The sequence below is a fragment of the Anneissia japonica genome, unplaced genomic scaffold (assembly GCF_011630105.1).
Source record: "Anneissia japonica isolate Jap-2015-1 unplaced genomic scaffold, ASM1163010v1 scaffold3040_len1308831_cov196, whole genome shotgun sequence".
NCBI lineage: Eukaryota > Metazoa > Echinodermata > Crinoidea > Comatulida > Comatulidae > Anneissia > Anneissia japonica.
The window spans coordinates 919,423-941,404 of NW_022718257.1; the positions used below are offsets into that span (position 1 = coordinate 919,423).

Here is a 21,982-nt window from a genome sequence, read left to right on the forward strand (position 1 = left end):
GAAATACTGAATTTCTACCACACAATTTTTCTTACTATATTTTATTACAAACAAAATACTGTAAATCAATTTGAAATATTATCAGTTAGCCTTTAATGTCATTCAAATTCATGAGTGGATTCAGAATGTTTCTTCCAGCAACCAGGGGGAGTATTTTTGGAGGGGTAGCTTGCCATGTTCAATTAGTTCTTGGATTCGCCCACTGAAAATGTTCACAGCAGAGTGCATTCTTATAGAAACAGTTTTCATCATGCTACCCAACTGGGACTGTATTTCATATTTCTTGTGCATTTCAACTGTCCAGCTACTAAAATATAATTTACATAAACACCAATGTGGAACTATTTACAAGCACATATGCTTTAATGACATTAACAATAACATGTTGCTTGCCAAGCCTTTTTTCTTTAGTTTCAACCCATATGCCAAGTCATAGAGGGCGCCACCATGATAAAAATCATTCCCATCAATTGTAATAAAACATGAAAAAACATACAGTATTTATTTTTAGATCACTACTTCCAGGTTCTTCGATGAACCTCTGGGGTGCGAGTTCACTTGCAATACAATAGTAACATGTTTAGACATGGTAAATACACAAGTTTTTTTTTTCTAAATTGTATTAAAATAAATCCAACAAGCAAATTCTAAAAATGAATATAATATATTTTGTCGTAAATAGTCGTAAGGTGTATTATAGCAAATCTACTGTATTAGGTTGACTTATGTTCTTGCAAGCCGTTAATGTGATTGAGTTATTGGTACTCGGCTATAATCTGCGCAATCTGACACCTACACTGTACTTATTTTTTCCCCTCTTGGCCTTTTAATTACTGAAAATCGACATGAACAATTAGACCAAACAGCTTGTTTCGTACTCTTCTATTTTACAAAGTATTCCTGCCTTTGGCACAATACAACAATGCACTCAGCATAAGATCTTCAAGTTTATAGGCTGGCGTAGGCTCTTGGTGACCGATGTGTAGTAGGTTGTAGAGAGATTATTGATTGTCGCTGTTGGTCTTCATGATTGGAAAGAACTTTTCATGTTCATGCGAAAGCTTTACTGCTTCATCATACAAGCTCAAATCTGAAAGTGAGAAATGAGAAGTTGATTAATTCATCCATTCAGCAATCTCTATAATGGTGACTCATCTAGCTTCAATCATAATTACGCCCTCAACATGAGATACTGTACAATAATATCCCAATACTGTACACAAAAATACAGAGGCTGTTATTTACAGCTCTGGGTCCTACCCATATGCATAGGCAAAAAAAAAATTTCAGAAAAAAATAGAAGTTACTTTTGTTAGAAGATATGTATATTTCTTGCTAATTAAATAAATTTAACCATCCCTTATACATTCACCAATAAAATGTTATTTTCATTTTGTTGTCCGTCTGAATGTTTTTGGCAAAACTATCTACCCAACAAGAAAACAAAATTTTATTTTAATTTTTTTTTTGTCCTCTGACGACTTTAAAAAAATAAGTTTGCCAAACAAGGTATTAAATGTCTCGCCTCGACTTCATCAATATTAAAACACAATGATAACGATAACAGACACAATGTTCACAGCAGTTTGATAGAATAGAACGACGATTCGGACAAACAGATCCAATCACTTTGTCCTCTGAGGACCTTTAAAAAAATAAGTTCGCGAAACAAGGCATAAAAAGTCTCGCCTCGGCTTCATCAATATAAAACACAATAATAACGATAACAGACGCAATGTTCACAGCAGTTTGATAGTCCCGTATTCATTATTGAATGTAGGGGAATGAGCTGTTAGACAATCATAATAAGCCTCAGCATTGTGTGGAGTGGCCAGCCAGTTCCTTTCCAAACCGCCCTTTTCCTCCCCAGTAGTGAACCACCGGGTACAAATTTATACTCCTGAGTGGACTGAGACAAACTTAGGTAAGTGCCTTGTCCAAAAACACTAGCAAAATGCACAGTGAAAGTTCGAACCCCCGACCTCAAGGTTGAAAGAACGAAATGCAACCACTCCACCAACTGCTCCCGCATAAATTGTAATACTATATGGTATTATTAAAAAGTAATCAACTAGATTCTGAAACTATTGCACATTGATAAATGATTGCACATCTTCACATGAAGCCTGTGACTTACCCATGTCGATGTCCCCATGATTGACATACTGATGACAATTGATCTGACGAGGATTCGGACAAACAGATCCAATCACTTCCGTTATCCCTTCTACAGAATCCTCAAGCTAAAATTTACCATAAAAAAATATAATTAACATCCTATTAAAACACTTAAGCAGATATTATTAAGCAAAAAAATATCTTTTTTTTCCCCAAAACGTTCCTTTTCTTAAAGAGGCGGCCAAAATACAGTACAGTACATGGCCTATAATTATAGTTTTTACTACATTTTATATAGCTGTTTCACCATTTTACAAACCAAAATGTTTTGAGTAACATGGTTGGCAATGAATTAGGCCTATGCCATAATGTAATTTTTTTCGACAGTCTTAACACATCTAATTGTATTTTGCTGCACATAATGATTACCCATGGCCCAGACTGTAAAATAAGGGGGTATTTATCCTACGGGGCCAAAAATTAGGCCTGAAAATTAGGGGCCGATTTCCACACAGATTTTGCAGAAAATTAGGCCTTAACTTGGCCTATCTCTTAAAATATAACCAATGTATTATGCAGTAGTTATGATTCTGCATGCCAGTTTTCCTAGTGATTTTCCGCGCAAATTTGAGCTATTTTTTGATGTATCATCGGTGAAAACATCGTATTTTGGGCAGTTTTGCTTACTCACGGGAAAGCCAGAAATCTCCCCATTACTTACAGAAGCAGTCATGCATACAGAAATGCAATGCAATAATAAAAAGTCTTATTATAACGCGTACATCTCCGCCAAGGGTGCTCAAGTTGCAATGTTATATTTCACTTTAAAATTAAATATATCCACAATTACATCCCCTAAAAATTTCAAAAAGAATCCGTATACCAATTTTCCCATCGAGGCAGAGTACTGTAGCTCACCATGTAAGTATGCACATATGTAGTATGTTTCAGCATCAGCACCTTCCACCTCAGGATAACAGAAATGTTAAGGGGTACTACTACAATATGGGGTATACTGTAATTTGCTTTGTATCAAGGGCTCACTTACCGATTCTGGAAGTAATATTTCAATATCAATATTATCTGTAGATGTTAACACAAAGGATGTACCATTTTGATCAACCTATAAATAACAAATATATAGGACTCAAAAATTAATGAATAATAATTAAATATGAACATTTATACACTCATTATGCAGGTGTTAAAAACAAGATACACAATTCACCATTTGAAAAGAGATGCATTTTGAGGGCTGAATTAGCAAAGAAGACTTTGTGAGCTGTGGAATTTGATAGGTTGGTAGGTACATTAAGAAATAATCTGTATAATTTACACACAATAACAATATACTGTCTGTACTCTACCAGTCCATAGACTAAGTAGGCCTAGTGCAATGTTCAGTGTTACCTGTCTAAGCCTAGACATTGTCTAAAATTACACTATCTAGACTATCCAGCCCTAAACAAGAATTTGATGGCCACTGTCGCTTTCAAGTCAAGGCAATGACCAAAATGCCAATAAATTAAAACGGCAAACACGTTTTTATCAGAACGACACTGGGCCAAAACAGCAATAAACCAAAGCGGCAATAAACCAAAACGACAATAATCAAACGGCAATAAACCAAATCAAATAAATAAATAAAACTTTAAAATACAGAAAAAATGAAGCTAAAACAATTTGTGTCATAGACTAAGTAAAAACTAAAAAAAAAACATTAATAATGATAAAATTAATAATAATAGGCCTATTAATAACAATATAACATATAAAAATTTAATATTAAATAAAATGATTGAGGGAACACAATATAAAAGCAGTAAATATTCAAATAAATATAACTTTGAAATACAGACGAAATGAGGCATCTAAACAATTCGTCATGGATGTGTAAAAATAGTTTTTTAAAAAGCGATTAAAAATAATAATAATAATAATAATAATAATAATAATAATAATAATTAAAGGATTGGGTGGAAACAGTGAGGCATCTAAACAATTTGTCATGGTTATGTTAAATAAAAAACCAATTAAACATTAGAATTGGGAAAAAGAGCCCATGGCAATATTCTGTTTGCCTACAGATGATCGGGGCATTTCCAAGACGATTTGGAAAATTATAAACTGCAGCACTTGCTCTTGCCAAGAGTCTTGGTATTGTCATTGATTTTGCTTCTTTGCCGTTTTGGTCTAGGCCTAGGTAGGCCTATTCTATGGCTATGCCTATTCTATGGCTATGCCTATTCTATTTATTTGGTTAGGCCTAGTAATATTATCATCATTATTGCTGTTTTTGGTCTGTTGCCGTTTTGGTACTTTATTCATTGATCACTTCCGTTTTGGATTATTGCCGTTCTGGTCACTGCCATTTATTACCGTTTTGACCAGCTACCACACTGTCTAGGCTAGCCTACGCCTAGGTATGAGGCTAGCTAGCCACTGCCTCAGTCATCAGGTATCATGACTGAGTGGTGTAGGACCGGTTCGGCCGTACACTTGTTCGGCCGTATGATATTTATTGCCCAAATAAGGGTTAATGTATGGAACGCCGTGTAGTGTATAATCAAAGCGTGAATTGGATGTCACTGTACTGTACAGTGCAATGTTGACTGCGGGTTAGGTGGTGGTGCAGGGGAACCTTATAATAAAAATAACGATTACTAATAAAAATGTGTTGTTTGTTTTTACTTCTACTGGTGGTACACGGGAACCTTATAATAAAAATAACGATTACTAATGAAAATGTGTTGTTTGTTTTTACTTCTACTGGTGGTAAACGGGAACCTAATAATAAAAATAACGATTACTAATGAAAATGTGTTGTTTGTTTTTACTTCTACTGGTGGTACACGAGAACCTAATAATAAAAATAATGATTACTAATGAAAATGCGTTGTTTGTTTTTACTTCTACTGGTGGTACACGGGAACCTTATAATAAAAATAACGATTACTAATGAAAATGTGTTGTTTTTACTTCTACTGGTGGTACACGGGAACCTAATAATAAAAATAACGATTACTTATGGAAATGTGTTGTTTGTTTTTACTTCTACTGGTGGTACACGGGAACCTTATAATAAAAATAACGCTTACTAATAAGACTGTTTTGTTTGTTTTTACTTCGAATGACCGTGGTACACGAGAACCTAATAATAAAAATAACGATTACTAATGAAAATGTGTTGTTTGTTTTTACTTCTACTGGTGGTACACGGGAACCTTATAATAAAAATAACGATTACTAATGAAAATGTGTTGTTTGTTTTTACTTCTACTGGTGGTACACGAGAACCTAATAATAAAAATAATGATTACTAATGAAAATGCGTTGTTTGTTTTTACTTCTACTGGTGGTACACGGGAACCTAATAATAAAAATAACGATTACTTATGAAAATGTGTTGTTTGTTTTTACTTCTACTGGTGGTACACGGGAACCTTATAATAAAAATAACGCTTACTAATGAAAATGTGTTGTTTCTTTTTATTTCTAATAATACTGTACCGTTTAGACTATTGTATTTAGTACATTATTTTTTACGGAGTAGTTTTTAATAGCATAATTTTTAGTTAAAGTATATTATTATTACTTAATAATTTACTTAAATTTGTAACTTATCAAGAAGCAAATGTATTTGTATTTTGGAATAAAGTATATAATTAATTAAGTAGTGGTAACTAATTGAATTGTGATCAACTTCTGGTGTGTGTTATTATAACAGTAATATTGTTTGTTAAATCTGTAATCAGTTGGTGAATTCGCTTTGCATACACGTCCGTCAAAATATGCATGTTTTGTCCCCGAACGCAAGACGGTAAAAAACGTCACCACGGAAATGTGTATTCTATTGTTATTTTTTCAATAAAGGGCGTTTACAGTTAACTTAAAGTGCTTGGTTGTAGAGAAAGATTATTATTATTGTATTATCATATTATTATACTGTATTATTTGAAGATTTCTACAATATCTACAATATGGAAAGACAATATCAAATAAATTGAAAGTTAATAAAAATAAAATTATTACAATTTACATTATTCAAATTAATTAAAAATGTGTTTATTCAACGAAACATAAAGCATCAATAATATTGTAAGCTCCAATGATATTAAGATAAATGCAGTAAAATACACTGGCAGTATATTAAAATTATCAACATTATTCTTCAATGATTATATCGACTATACGGTAGCATTATTGTAATACAAAATATATAAAATTTTGTTTGATTATTAACATATATGAATGCATAATAATGTACATTCGTACAGTTTCAAATATACTGTACAGCACAGTATATCTCTGACGAAATATATGAATCTTAACTAGGCCTATATAGCAATAGATTAACCACACACACAAAATAGTAAATTCCATTTCACTTGGTTTGATTATCAAAATATGAATGATTACATAATAACGAAAATTCGTTTGTTTCAAATGATAAAACGAAATAGGAGCCTATATGAATCTGAAACATTAATATTGTATTTTGGATATAACTAATTAATCTTGCATTATGTAGACCTATGTATAATAAGCGTAATTTTAGGTTTAGCAGTATATTAATCAACATATTAAAATGTAACTATGTAAATTGTGGCAATAATATTAACATATACATCGATAGATGCTATATAAAAATCATAAAATCCATTGGTTTGATTATCAGTATAATAACATAATAATGTTAAATCATAAGTATTAGTATTACTAACTTGCAAAAAAACATTATTAACTAACACAAACGTAATAAAAATCTACTGTTTTCCCACAAGAAATCATGGATACAGTAGCAATAGATTACAATCAATAGGGAGATTGTTAACCACACACACATAGCATACGCACAGCTCTGTGCCTATTTGGCGTTCCATACAAATATATTACGGCCGAACAAGTGTACGGCCGAACCGGACGTCATTCGACTGAGTGGGCCTTGGCTAGCTAGGCTGGTCAGTGAGTATAGAAGCTAGGCCTAGGTAGGGCCTAGCCATAGGTAATACTAGGCCTAGGCCTAGGTAACTAAAGACAAAGAAGTAAGCCAACTCACACTTTTCACTTTTCCAAGTAAATTAACCAAACATCCCTCATATCTTGGCAGCATCGATGCGTTAACACGTGGATTAGCTTGTCCTTCTGCCATTTTCAACTTATGCTTTTGTTTATGTTGCTCGACTTATATTCGAATAATTTCGCGCACTTCGCTGTCCTTGCTTCGCGCGCTCATCAGTTTTTACAGTCCGAGGGCGCTCGTTTGACCAAAATTATTTTTAGTATCAAGAGGTCGTAGAGGTTGTGTTTTACTTGCGAAACATCAACAACAGATGGTACCAAAGGCGTAATGAAAAAATGTACCGTTTCTGAGAAACCAAAAGGTATGGTAAGGTCAAAATTTAGAATACATGATGGATAGTCAGGTACTACTACTAGCCTCCTAGCTTAGCTTGCCCGGATTTAATAAAACAAGCCAAGGCCTAGGCCTAGCTAAGTTTTTTTTTTGGTATAGGATAGGCCTAGGCTAGGCCTACAAACCTAGGCTAGGCCTGGTTGTCAGTCAATCCGTACCCAAACAAACCCGTACCCATACCAACTCGTACCCAAATTTTGGTCAATCCGTACCCAAACAAACCCGTACCCATACCAACCCGTACCCAAATTTTGGTCAATCCGTACCCACGTTACTATCTAATATACAATACAGTTTGCAAAACGTTTTATTATAGTTAGTAAAAATATCATTCTTCAAACTTGGGTACAGGTTAGTGTATGGTGTGTACGGTTTGACCAAAATTTTGGGTACGGGTTTACCAAATTTGTGGGTACGGGTTTACCAAAAAAGGAACAACATTAAAACGAGCTTACCGGTAACCATGACAATTCTAGAACCATGAGACAAACATTTAACACTTATTTCTTATCTTATTTACTTATTTAATATAAGAATATGAGAAGGAAAGCATACAAAGCATATTACAACTTTAGCAAATATATAAATAAGCAAGTTGTCGTATTGTATGTCTTTTGAAATTGATATATTTTGTCAACCATAGTAAATGTTCACTTGTTTTGTTATATATTTTGTATTATTGTGTCCCTGTGGTGCCTAAATGTAACTGGGTCTGACCCGAAGATATAATCAAACCAGAAAGTTGCGGGGAAATTATCATCATATTTCATTTTGTATTATTATTTTCATGGTGTATTATATTGCATTAAAAAGTGAGATTGCATAATGGATTGAAGAAAGATGTATTGAAATCAGTATTGTCTGAATCCATGAACTGTCTTTCAGATGAGACGTTTTAGCATATTGGTCAATAATAATAATAGTAATAATAAGATTTATAAAGCGCACAATTCAGTATGGCGTATGTGTACAGTAATGCAGTAAATAGTAGGGGATTGTCTCCCTGTGTAGGCCTACAATTTATCACCAGGACCCTACTCCTTGGTGTAATTCACACAAAAACACTCAATCTAAATTTGACTAAATTCATTGTTCACTCAGCATGATTAATACATGGCTCAACTATCTTCATGTGCAATGCTAGACTTTGCCCCCTTACATAATCACTATATCATAATCTGTGGTATGATGTATTACAGAAGGTGTTCAGAGGTCCACTATTTAGTGATTGTTAACATGCTAAAAAATTATCGGCCAGATGTGTCCCATAGTATTTTTCTTATCAATGTATATTTTGAGTATACTTTCTTTCTAATTTAAAGTCGAAATGATAAGACAAGCTTCAATACATGGCATTTTAAATTTCAGTAGTTTTTATTAAAATAATTAAAGGATGAGTTTAAAGCTCAGCATACTCTGACCTAGTGTAAAGAAGAAACTCAAACTGTACACATAGCAGTCACGTGACAATTGAAAGGCAATTTATAATCAACTTGTCATAAACATCCCTCCCACCAATTGGATCAACCTGTTATGAAGAGTGGGCTGGGGTGGGGAGGGGCATGGGATAGGTGTACAAAAGAAGACAGCACAATTTTTTTTTTTCTATATACATATTTATTCATGAAGTACCGTACTCATGCAAATAAGCGCACGGGCGCTTAAAATATTTTTTGCACTTTTTGAGGGGCACTTGTTTAAAGACGGGCGCTTATAAAAACAGGGTGGAAATTGGGGAGGACGCTTATGGAAATAGATGAAAATCGAGGGGTTCTTACTGTATGGGAACTTATTAAATTCAAGAGGCTCTTTTTGAGTGAAAGAAGATTATGTAAGGACATGACAAATGGGGGTGTGGCAGAAAAGATAATCGTCCAGAGAACATGGCTTATGACAAGAATGACTGTGAATATTTATATAACAGCAGAATAGCAGATGCAATTAGTGGTGGTGGGTAGTGGTTAGCTAGTTGGCCATCGGCCGATTGAGATTAGCAGGATGGCAGGATCATTGCAGGTTTTCTTGAAAAAAATGTGCTAAAGGTACAAATTGTTGAAAAATGAAAAAGAGGAGTACAGTAGGACTAGGCCTAGACAAATATATAAGATGATTAAAGTTGAAAATATACTGTCTGTCCAGGGATCGGAGCTCTCATCTGTCCAAGAGTAATATCCTCATTTCGATATTGACCTAAAGAAAAATGTGATTCCACTCTGCAGCTCAAATCATGCCAACAACCATAGTCATGCCAACAACCACTACGATATTTGATGATTTGTGATGCTTCTTCTCTGGTACTAGTGGGACCATACAGTAAATTTATGAAATATCATTGATTTGATTTGATTTGAGTTTATTCAGAAAAGCATTGCACAAACAACTACATCGAAACATTGATAAAGAAAAGTAAATAAAAGGCCTAAAAAATGAATATCAAAATAGAAATTTTATTGGGATTTTTCAGGATAACCCAATAAAGCCTAAAGGCCTACAGTATTTCGATTGAACATGAAAGTAGGCCTATGGTCATTCTTTAGAAATTGGTGGTGGGTCAGCTTACTGTACAATAAAGTAGGCCTATAGCAACACCACATGAATAGCTAGGAGAACTTTGTAATGATTGGATTACATACTAACCAAGTACCATGTACTGGTATTTTGAAATTTTATTTTTGGAATAACAAAACAATTACTATAATAAAATATTTTTAGTGGGTGTAAATTTCATCCTATTTACTCCAAAGAGTCTACTGTACCAGTTTTGTTTTCTGTTCATATTTCATGCTTCTTGCTTCATGTTATTGTTAAAGTTCTTTTGTCAACTTGATCGAAAACTTGCGTGTCCTACATTAGCAATTGGATTCCTCTATGTTTCTTCCCTCAGAAGTCAGGGTCAAATCTAAGATCATAGCTTTGGTATTGTAGGGGTTTTGCGGGCTTTCAGCCTTGTACTCGGTGAAAATGAGAGCATAGAACTATCTGCACAATATGCTATTAATTTTGATCATCTGAAAAATAATTCTCCTTTCAATCAAGTAAGTGACCCCACCCCAAGTAGGGGTCCTGGGCCTTCGCCACCTGGAAGCCAATAGACTGGCCATTTCAAAAGTGGAAAATGATCGATATGTATGATATGAATTACAATTAACATATTAATTTCTATCAAAATTGAGAATTTACCCACCTCTTCAAGGTAAACAATTTTTCATTAATTGCTTTATATCCAATGCACAAATACTGTACTGAAGGTTTACAGTACTCTAACCTTTATCGGTTGTGGTATCAATAGGCTTGCCTGATTTGATGTAGATGAGACTGAAATTTAAGCTGTAGAAGAAATTGACTAAAACATAAATTGTTCAAACAAGGGTCCAAAAAGATAAGAACTAGGGTGATACAATAGTTAACTAGTTAGGCCCTACAGTATCATTGGTAGTCTGTTTGGAATTAAAGAAACTTGATTCAGTTGTTTTTGTGTTAAGTTTGAAAACTTAAAAAAAAAATATGGGAAAATGATGTTGTTTTCCTGATAATTGAAATGAAATATTTTTATAAAATGACAATAACTTGCGATTTCCCATAATATAGTTCTTCATTATCAATAGTTCAACATTATCAAAAAAATAAGTGCAAATAAAAATGATTTTTTTTTTCGTGTCATTGAAAAAATATGTTCATGTTTTACAAGCCTGTCTATTATTTTATTTCATATCTCATCCAACAGCAGGTAACCCCAGCATTTACAGAATGTATTAAGAATAAAATATATATTTATGAATATATAATTATATAAGCTCAAAAAGTCTAAAGTGCTATATAATTTGTTGTTTTCATTGCTCAAACTAGACTTTTTTATAACTTGTTTAGTGATAAACCCACTGCCTGCCAATAATGATGATTTAGAATAAAAATATAATTTTATTTTTGTCAAAAACGTATATAAAAAAGTCTCAACTCATTTACAATTATCAAAGTTACCAATTTACAATGAGACACAATATAAGTTTTTACTGATGTACCTTTTGTTTTTTATCGTCAAATACTGGAAGCTTATTTATTTATGCGAAAAAAAGGTCAGCGTTTTAAAATAAAAGTGAAAACCTTATTGAAATGCAAAGTAAGCAATTGAGATATTGAGTTTTATTTTTAAGTTCTGAAAGTTAGAAAGAATGATAAAATAAAATTATTCATTATCTGACAGGATTTGAACCCAGGATTAGAAGGCAAGCATAACATAAAGCTACAGCACTTCTACTCAACTTTTTCCTATTATGACAGTACACAGGTATTCAGTTCACTGAGGCCCTCGAGGTGTTATTTGAGCACTGTCAACTACAATATTCTGGTGTCCTTAATACAACAATTAATATTGAAACTGTGACACCCATCATCTTTACCCATGAAAATAGCAATCAATTCTTTGATCCTTTCTCTTTCATAGGCAGTATGACAACTGTAAGCTATGGTACCGTATATGATCTTGGTATGCTATCCTCAATACAGGTTAGCTGAAGAAGTAAAAGTATGTCTAGAGCCATTAAAATTCTACCCTTGCAAGTTAATATCAAATTAATTTCAAACCCACATTCATCTATTCTATATAAAAAGATATAGCTAATATATATTAAAATTTGCTTGTAATAATATATTTTAATATACTTTACAGTGGTTCAGTATTAGCTGATAAAGTGCTCAATACTAAACATATGCCAAAATTTGTTGGAAATTGGTCAGCTTTGCTGGTCTATTAGAGGTAAATTTTATCAGAATAAATTTCAAAATGATTTATCAAGAGTAATAATAATAATAATAATAATAATAATAATAATAATAATAATAATTATAGTAATAATAATAGTGTTTTTTTATATAGCGCACATATCCATTTAATGTTAGATGCTCAAGGCACTTGATATGTCGACTACGAACTCGATCAATGACTTTCTTCGCCCCTAAGGGTCTATTTGTGTCTGTGCTACCCGGTAACCAGGAACCAGCAATTCTCGTCTTCCACCAGAGTACATACAGTACCTAACATGCTTTGATGTTTTGTATCATTGAAATACTGTTAAATAACTGATTTTTCATCATTTCTCAACATCAGATAGCCCCCAAACTTGGTACCATTTTACACTAAAATTATTTGTAATAAGCACTACTCTCGAATAAGCACCTGCTTCAAAATAGGAGCACTGAAGCCCTTTAAAAATTGTATAACATTTACAGTAGTATTTTATGATATGTGTATTTTCCTGTTTGTTGTTCTCCAGGTCACCTTACAACTACTTGATGTAGCTGACATCCGTGTCTTAGTGTGTCATGTTTTCCTCAATTTTCAAGAAAACACAGCAATCGAGAGAAAACAAAAGAGCCTTTGAAAACCTTCAAAGAACAGTCAGTCTTGGATATGGAAGCCAAGAAGTAGAAGATGAGAACCAGGAAGAGCAAGATGGGTTCCTAATGGTAGGAGAAACAGAAAAAGAAAGAAACACAATCAAGCCATTAGCATTTCCTCCCTCTTATGAGGAGCGCCAACAGGTAAGAATCAATTTAATTTTATACTATTTTATCAGTTTATCGTTACAGTACAGTAAAACCTCGTTTTTACATACCGGTATGGTGTGGTACCGGAGGCGTACGTAAATACGGGGATTCGTAAAACCAAGGTTGGGTTAAATTTGTGGTGACCCTTGACTTAATACGTAGGTAAGACGTTAATGTTAACATGTTAATGAACATGATATGAACTGACAACGTTACCTAGGCCTATACTATACATGATATATATAGAGTCAAAAAGTGGCCTAGGCCTACAAATTGTAACCATGTGTTAAGTGTCTCGAATTACAATGTTATAAAGTGTTCAAATATAACCATGTGTCTAGTATATCATCACTTTATATCAATTTTAACTATAAAACATGAAAATATTTTAAGAAATGCCTATATGACAAAGGTATATTAAACTTCCTGGGAATTCCCATCATGACATTGTAATCGGTGTTGTCTGTCTGGGCATGCTAAAAACAAATAGCATTCATGTGGAAAATGATGCCTACCCAGCTTAGTCAATTTTGTGTGGAAAATTTGATCAAACAGGGTTTTCACATGAAGTATAGTAAGAAAGTAATTAATTCGTGCAACCACGGTTCTACTGTAACTGTAATGGTATACAGTACTGTGTGTGATAAATTTAGAGGTGAAACTTTTAATCCTAATTAAATTCTAATTAAACATTGAATTTCCCTCTTATCATCATCTTCATTTTGAGGAAATCCTACGCTTGGAGTATCCTGTTCAATAAAGATTGGCTACTGCTGTACCATATTGTGCCAAAGAGATGTCTCTAATTTGTTGGTGAAAATCTTCCATGCTAATTGTCTATCTGGATTTGATGTCATTTAGCCAGGTATTTTTTTTGCCCTGCTTCCATTTTGTTTTCCCCTCCACTATACTTTACAATACTATACCTACTTATATAGATCTTGATAAGGTTTGACTTGATATATTTTACAGTAATGAACAGATTTTTTTTTTTTACAGATAAATTCAAATCAAGTCCAACAATTTCAGTTTTTATTATGAAAGCTGGCAACTGTACATTATGTAATTTATTCCTAAATGGTGAAATACAATTTTTTATTCTACATGTGTTTTTCCACAGAAGTATGATGAGGAGCATGAAGAAGTAAGAATATTTCTTAGTCATGTATCAAAGCTGGGTGTTGAGGCTGTAACTTGCTGGTTCAGATTCTTACCTTCCTGGGTTATAATCATGGTTCATCATAATTCTGTTATTTTTCTATTTCCTTGGATTTGGTCAAGTTTTTCCCAATAGTCTTAATGTTGACCTGCAAATCACTTGGGTCTTTTTTACACTTTTTCATTCTCACTTTCTTGCTTACCAGACTATGTAACATTTTACTTTCTGAGACTTTGTTGTCATTTTTTCAATTTATTATGTTAATGTTTACTTTGGCCGAGTCGAGTAGATGAGCAGTAAGGCAGGTGCGCCGCTAACTACAGCATGAACATTGGCACTGGTTCCAGCCGCTCCTCGTTTAGTGTTTGGTTAGTAGAACGAAGCCTTCTCGGATAAGGACTTCAAATGGAGGTCCAGTGTATACATCTGGCTCGTGTGCAAGGTATAACTTCCTGGGAATTCCCTTCATGACATTGTAATCGGTGTTGTTTGTCTGGGCATGCTAAAAACAAATAGCGTTCGTGTGGAAAATGATGCCTACCCAGCTTAGTCAATTTTGTATGGAAAATTTGATCAGACAGGGTTTTGGTTAGTAGAACGAAGCCTTCTCGGATAAGGACTTCAAATGGAGGTCCGTTGTATACATTTGGCTCGTGTGCAAGGTATAACTTCCTGGGAATTCCCATCATGACATTGTAATCGGTGTTGTCTGTCTGGGCATGCTAAAAACAAATAGCGTTCGTGTGGAAAATGATGCCTACCCAGCTTAGTCAATTTTGTGTGGAAAATTTGATCAGACAGGGTTTTTGGTTAGTAGAACGAAGCCTTCTCGGATAAGGACTTCAAATGGAGGTCCAGTGTATACATCTGGCTCGTGTGCACTTTAAAAAGCCCATTGTATCTTTCGGAAGAGTAGGAGGTTACCCCGATGCTTTGGTTCATTTCAGCCCCTCCTGTTGTGGAATGATGTGAACGTGTATCTACCATAAAGCACCTCTTTACTGCTGCTATGTACTCATGGACCGTGCCTATACACAATTCAGCACCTTTTAACTTTTTGTTCAAATGTTTTCTTTTTTATTGATTTTTATCCAGTGTCTTTTGTGATTATTCCTTAAATTTTGTTTATATTTAATATTGAAATATATTTTTTTTTAGGGGCTGCTGACTTGAAAGTGTTATTAACTTGCTTAGGCTTTCTGTGATCATTTTTTGTTGTTATTGGTTGAATAAATAAACAAAACGAAAAATTACCATTCTAGCCAGATGGCTAAATCTGTGTTTACATTTTCAGGGATGTAAAAAGTCTGTGTCCCAGGTCTGGGACTCAACTTCTTTAGGCCGGGCTAGCTGAAAATACAGGGGAATCAGACTGATGGCTTTGACTGTTTATAACAAAACATGTTCACTGCCATAAAACATGGCTGGGCCTACTGTACAACAATAATAAGAGTGTCTGGAATCTAATTGTATAGTATTTTATATTTATTAGCTGTCCTGTTCTTTGTTAGACCGAGTATCACAGTGTTTTGTATTTTTGTGTTTAAATCATGAAAATATAAAAATGCATCATGTAGCAGGTTTGCAAACTGGGTCTAGTAAAAATAAAGTCTGGGCTAGTAATTATATATTAGGCCAACCAGAACCGGGTCTGGCAGAAAAAAGTAAGTTTTCACAGCCCTGATTGGACTTTTTTGTCAAAATTACTAGGATTCGAGTTCAGGATAATTTAAATTCAACTTACTGTAGCTAATGTGAACTGTCTGAGAGGATTCCACTGGTGAAGCTCAATGCTTCATAGTAATGAAATTGTGCGTCAGAGAATTATACAGTAACCAGGTTAGATTAATTATACACTGAGCAGAAAAATCTAATAAAAACAGCATGATCCTTTTATACAAGTCTCTGCTCAGTGACTGTTTGTATGTGGCTTATTCTTAACACACTACATAGTGCATCTTCCTCTCTTTCAGCATATAATTATAGAATTCTTAAGCCTACTTATTGTATAAACATGTTCTAACAATTTATAATCAATGTTAACATTTCATAGTTTTAATGATATGTTTCATTTTTGGCCATGGGAGAATAACCCATTAAAAATGACATTTAATGCAAACACAGCTTTGAACTTGGTATTAATAGATTACAGAATGTATTTTTGATGTTAGTATAATTGGCAAGTTACTCGTTATTGAATGATTACATTTTTTTTCATTGCCTCTCCTTGAATATTTCTTATTCATTTTTTTCTCATCAGGAAATTACCTACCTTTGTACTGATTCTTTTACTTTCATGGATAATAAACTACTTTGCTCTCAATTATGTGATCATAGAAATGTTCCATAATGCATAGTTTGATTAGGTTAAGTCAGTATTATGCAACCCGTTGTCTGCGGACCACTTGGTGGTTCGCCAAAAATTATTGGTGGTCTGTCAAACACTAAGGGTCCGTGGGTGGTCCGCAAGAAATTGAAGTGGTCGCCAAACGTGGAGTGGTCCACTGTTGTATTAGTCTGTAACACACCTTGGTTATTTCTGTCTGGGTGATGTTTACACGCAACAGATGGAATAACAAGCGTAGAAGCCAAGAATATATTAGTGATTAGCTCAAGGGAGCCATTAGAATTTTATTGTCGTCATTCAAAACCTTACTTTGTAAAGTTTTTGAGTTAATAATCAATATCTCAATGACACATCATTTGATTTTTTGCTTTTAAACTTCAGCGTTTAGGCCTAGTTCATTAAGAGACTCATTGGCGATATTGTGCTCAAAAAGCTTATTGCAGACAGGGCAGAACTTGTTTCTCTTAATTTATTCTATCAGTGTGGCATAACCACTGGCTTAAATGATGCTCTCCCTATGTCAAAATTTAAAAAAAAAAATGATTCTACTGTGTCAGTATAGGTTTGATGACTATGAATATTAGTATGGAGTGGTCTGCAAATTTGTTCATGATGTAGGAAGTGGTCCCCAGGCTGAGAATAGGTTACATAACACTGATCTACAGTAGGTCATAAGGACCTTAGTGGATAATGTCCCTGGACCTCTGGATGATTAAGTTGGGGTATGCAGGTTATTAGTGCCTCAGTAGAGTATGTCCCTACCTATGGATGCATTGTTTGATTAGGTTGGGGTATGCGATCATTACGACATAAGTAGAGTGATGTCCCTACCCCAGGATTTAGTAAATTTATGCATACAGCAGGTCATTATTTTGTATTGTCATTAATTTTTTTAGTACATGGATGGCTTCTGCAGCAATACAATATTGAAATAAAATTTAAAATCGAAACATTCTCCAAGCTTCCTATTTTTACTAAGAAGTTTTGACAACTATATGAACTATAGACAAATCCAATAAGGAAAAGGCGCTGACTATTGGCGCCACCATTGCTGGGGATCCATGCATGCATATAATGTCCATGTACATTGGTACTAATTATGTAGAGTAGATTGAGTAAATAGAGTAGAAACAACATGTACATACAATAATTCCAATATCTACATTAGTTACAGATGATGCATAAGAATCCCCCACTAGAATCCCCCAGCTATGGCGTCTACAGAGCGAGATAATCACTGTAAATGGATCAGTCTATAGTCATCAGAATGATTGTCATGTACAGGTTGCTTATAATTTTTTTTCTCTCTTTTGCTTCCTTTAGTATGCTCTGTGTTCTCAAGCATCTCCTACAATGACTGTTGATCTATATGGTAGCTCTGCTGAACAGGCATCATCCCCATCAAATTCATTCCAGTCTGGACGTAGTGCAACTCAGTCATGCCATACACCTGATCAGTTAGCAAATGCATGTTCGGCATTAAGTGGTGTACCGTTTAAACTTTCATCATCGGCAACTCTCATTTTTGGTGGCACCAGTACACTTAGCGACATGAGCATCCCGTCACTAAAAACTTTTGAGCCAAAGAAATTTGATTATGACTTCTCACATGAACACTCGGTGGTAACAGGAGATTTGTAGCGTGCAGCGTTTATTGTCAGATTGAACGTTTATTCTTGAGATTTGGAACTCTAGTGAGGCTGTAGCTGGCGATTAAGGTGTACAGTACGTCTCTCAATTTCCGGATTTGGAATTCCAGTTTTTGGGTCCAAATTCTGTATAATTCCAGGTGAATTTCCTAAGGCTCATAATGAGCATTGTTTTTAACATTGTTTGCTGCCAGGTACGTGAGTTCACATCCGACAGGGTTGATTCAGGCCACCAATGGCGTGAGTTCATGTCCGCACCTGTCCAACAAACCACTATTATATTGCACGTACACTCGCTGGCAGTGGTCTCCAGAAGACAAACTCTCACCCTGGCAGCTTAGAGGACCCGGAATTAATGACCTAAAAATAACTACCATATATTTGTTCGTGTTTCACTACAGTTGATGGAAATATGGAAATGATTTTCGTATGGTGGCGCACTTTATGCTTTGGCATATAGGAAGGGACTGGGAAAAAGACTTGGCAGTCACCATGCTAAGAGCATTGCATAGGTCTATCCTGCAAAATTTTTTTTTTTTTCTCATTGCTGCAAACAATTATACTTCCTTTGTTTCATTTTACATTCAAGAGTGAATTTACCGTACTTGCGCGAATAAACGCCTGGGCGCTTAAAATATTTTTGTGCACTTTTTGAGGGACGCTTATTTAAACTGGGCGCTTATGAAAACAGAGTGGAAATTGAGGGGGCGCTTATGGAAGTAGATGAAAATCGAGGGGCTCTTATGGGAACTTGTTAAATTCAAGAGGCAATTTTTGAATGAAAAAAGATTATATGATACAATAGTGTAGTTTTATATAGCGCACATATCCATCTAATGTAAGATGCTCAGGGCGCTTGAAATGTGGACAAGGAACTCGACCAATGACTTTCTTTGCCCCTAAGGGTCCCTTCGTGTCTGTGCTACCCGGTAACCCGGTACCAGTAACTCTCGTCGTCCACCACAGGGGCTGTCTGTTCCAGTACACCGGGGTAACCCCCTACTCGTCTCGAATATATAATTGAGATTAACAGGATGCCAGGATCATTGCAGGTTTTTTTTAAAGCTCAGATGAGAATGTGCTAAAGGTGCAAATTGTCGGAAAATGTAAAAGAGGAGTAGGACTAGATCTAGACAAATATAAAGAAGAGGAAAGTTAAAAATATACTGTCTGTCCTGGGATCGGAGCTCTCATCTGTTCAAGAGGAATATCCTCATTTTGATATTGACCTAAGAAGAATGTGATTCCACTTTGCAGCTCAAATCATGCCAGTAACCACAGTCCCAGGATTGATTGGATTATTGACTTGCTAAAAAGAAAATCTTATGATTATATTGAGGGGCGCTTATTCAAATTAGAAGGGTGCGCTTATTCGAGAGGGGTGCTTATTTGCGCGAGTATGGTATGTAGAGCATGTGTGCACGTTTGTCTTGTAAATGGGATTGCCACTGATAAGGCAGTGATTTAAGTTTGCTATTGGCACTCCCTCAACTAAGTGCCTTCTAAATGAATAAAAAGGAACTAAAAAAACAAAATGAAAATAAATAAAGTAGGAATTGTCTTAAAGACCTGCTGTCACAATCCAATATGTGGCACACCAGTAAAGCTTCGGCCTTCTAACTGAATGGTTCTGAGTTCGAATCGGGTGCTGGACACATTGCTTGTGTACTGGGATAGGACCACTTTGTTTACTTGTGTCACTCCCAAACTAGGAGTATAAAATAGGTACCTTGTAAGATATGAATAATTGGAATGAAATTTGTCAGTGCTAGACTTCTGTAACCAATGATTTGGGCAACTCAAGCACATAGCAAATTCTGTATTATTATAGTATGAACTGTACGAGAATGACTCTGACATATGTAGTATACTTTCATTGTAAGTATTGCAGTTGTGAATATATGGAATATGAAAGCATTTTCTTAAGGAAAAGCAAAAATGGTGAAAAACTTGATGTTACATGGCTAATACCACATAACCTGTTGGCACATGACACATGGTCACATGACCTGTTGGCATATGACTTATTGTCACATGACTTATTGTTAAAATCACATGTTCAGTGCATTCTAATAATAATAATCAGCAACCACTTACAGTAGGTCTAAATGAGGCAAGCTGCCATTAAGGCAATCACTAATAGAATATGCCAGCACAGAGAAACTGACATGGTGAAAAGCATCATATTTAAGTATGGTTTGAAAATATATAGCTTGGTTACTCAATAACTCATTCACTCAATCAATCTTTAAATCATGTTTTAAAGTGGATAGCTGTGACTCCTTCTAATTTTCTCTTTCACTGACTTGGCACACATGGTACAATGACCAGATATTGTTGCTTTCGATCGGTTCTTTCATCAAAGGTCATTGTATTCAAACTTGATTTATTGTTCATTGTTTTTTATTTTTTTTTCTTGTTTTGTTTTGTTTTTTTTTTTATCGAAAACAATCAAATAGAAATATTTTTGCATAAATTTTAAGCTTAAATTTTAATAGATCAAGGTTACAGTTACGCTGAACCAAGTTCTAGATAGTTTATTACTTATTTTAAGAATTTATTATTTATAAATTCATGGATTTTCAGTAATTATGTCCATCCTAAGTTACCTTTTGAGGTTTATCGTTATCATAAAAAAATTATCTTTTTTATTTTGTGAAAGCTGTGAAACGCTTTCATAAATTTTAATAGCAACAAAATAATGTAGGGGATAAAACAGCCTTTTTGTGTAATATATTGTTCTGTAAGACCTACTCTAACTTTATCCTAGGTGGTTTCAGGAATATCTTCAAGCCAATTTCTTTCAAATGCTTTTCGGGAGTCTAGGAATAATAAATATATATTTTATTGGGTTTGCATGCCAAAGTTGTTTTATAATTGTAAAATTATCAGCTTCACATGTACTTCCAACAAGATTTTTTGTACAACAACAGAGATGTACATGGGAATAACTATAAATATTTTAAAAATGGAGGATTTTAAATGAATGCTATACCAATGTAATTTTGTGAGAGAAAAGCCTAGAATTATACATTACTATCAGATGATTGTTTATCATACACAACACAGGGGTCCCAAGTTGAAAGATGCCACGTTAAAGAGGTCTGGTTTAATGAGCTTCCTTAACATCTTTTTGTAATTTGTTGCACATGGTGACGATGGTCGGTACTGACTTCACTGTGACCATAATAATAATATTAGTGACGGGTACAGGAATTCTTAATAGAGGGGCCCAGGGAGGGATTTTCCCAGATGGGGTGTAGACTACCTCAGCCCCACCATCGTTGGGGCTGAGGTAAGAAAATGTATGATTAAGGCTTAATTTTGAAAATAATTTTCCTTTATTCTCCTTTTTTTTTGTAATTTTGAAAAATTTAGAGGGGTGGGGGTACCAGGGCCAGCTAGGCCCCCTTTAATCTGCCACTAAATATATATACCGGTACTGTACATGTTTTCTATTTTAAGTACATAACGGGGGAAAAAAATCCCGATTTCTGGGAGATTTCAAAGACATGTGAGAGACCCCTGTCAACATATGATGGATGACCAGATGGTTCACTTTATCTGAGGAAGTAGACCATCAAAAAGTTTGACTAATTTCATTTAAGTTGGACAGACAAAAATCTGATGCCAGTAGTGTATAGTTTTACTGTTGAATGAAAATCTCATAAGATTTTTTAATAATCTATGTGGAAATGAAATCAACAAGAGTTGAAAAAATTGGGTAGTTTAAAGCCTTGTCCAGACTA

The 21,982-nt window shown here is 34.5% G+C and overlaps 2 protein-coding genes across 3 annotated transcripts; one reads left to right on the plus strand and one right to left on the minus strand.

Annotated features, from left to right (window-relative positions):
* Positions 1 to 25: 25 nt before the first annotated feature.
* On the minus strand, positions 26 to 7,366 carry LOC117110515 (replication protein A 14 kDa subunit-like). Its single transcript, XM_033253269.1, has 4 exons — positions 7,178 to 7,366; positions 3,167 to 3,241; positions 2,138 to 2,243; positions 26 to 1,090 (listed from the first exon to the last, which is right to left on the minus strand). The coding sequence occupies exons 1-4, from the start codon at positions 7,268 to 7,270 to the stop codon at positions 1,002 to 1,004; spliced, it is 363 nt and encodes a 120-aa protein (XP_033109160.1). The 5' UTR covers positions 7,271 to 7,366; the 3' UTR covers positions 26 to 1,001.
* LOC117110514 lies at positions 7,367 to 18,967 on the plus strand. Of its 2 annotated transcripts, none has more exons than XM_033253267.1 (3): positions 7,367 to 7,502; positions 12,805 to 13,072; positions 17,908 to 18,967. In XM_033253267.1, the coding sequence occupies exons 2-3, from the start codon at positions 12,854 to 12,856 to the stop codon at positions 18,223 to 18,225; spliced, it is 537 nt and encodes a 178-aa protein (XP_033109158.1). In that variant the 5' UTR covers positions 7,367 to 7,502; positions 12,805 to 12,853; the 3' UTR covers positions 18,226 to 18,967. The 2 variants fall into 2 exon arrangements, with proteins under 2 accessions (XP_033109158.1, XP_033109159.1); XM_033253268.1 differs by having other exon boundaries at positions 7,415 to 7,507.
* The last annotated feature ends 3,015 nt before the right edge of the window (positions 18,968 to 21,982 follow it).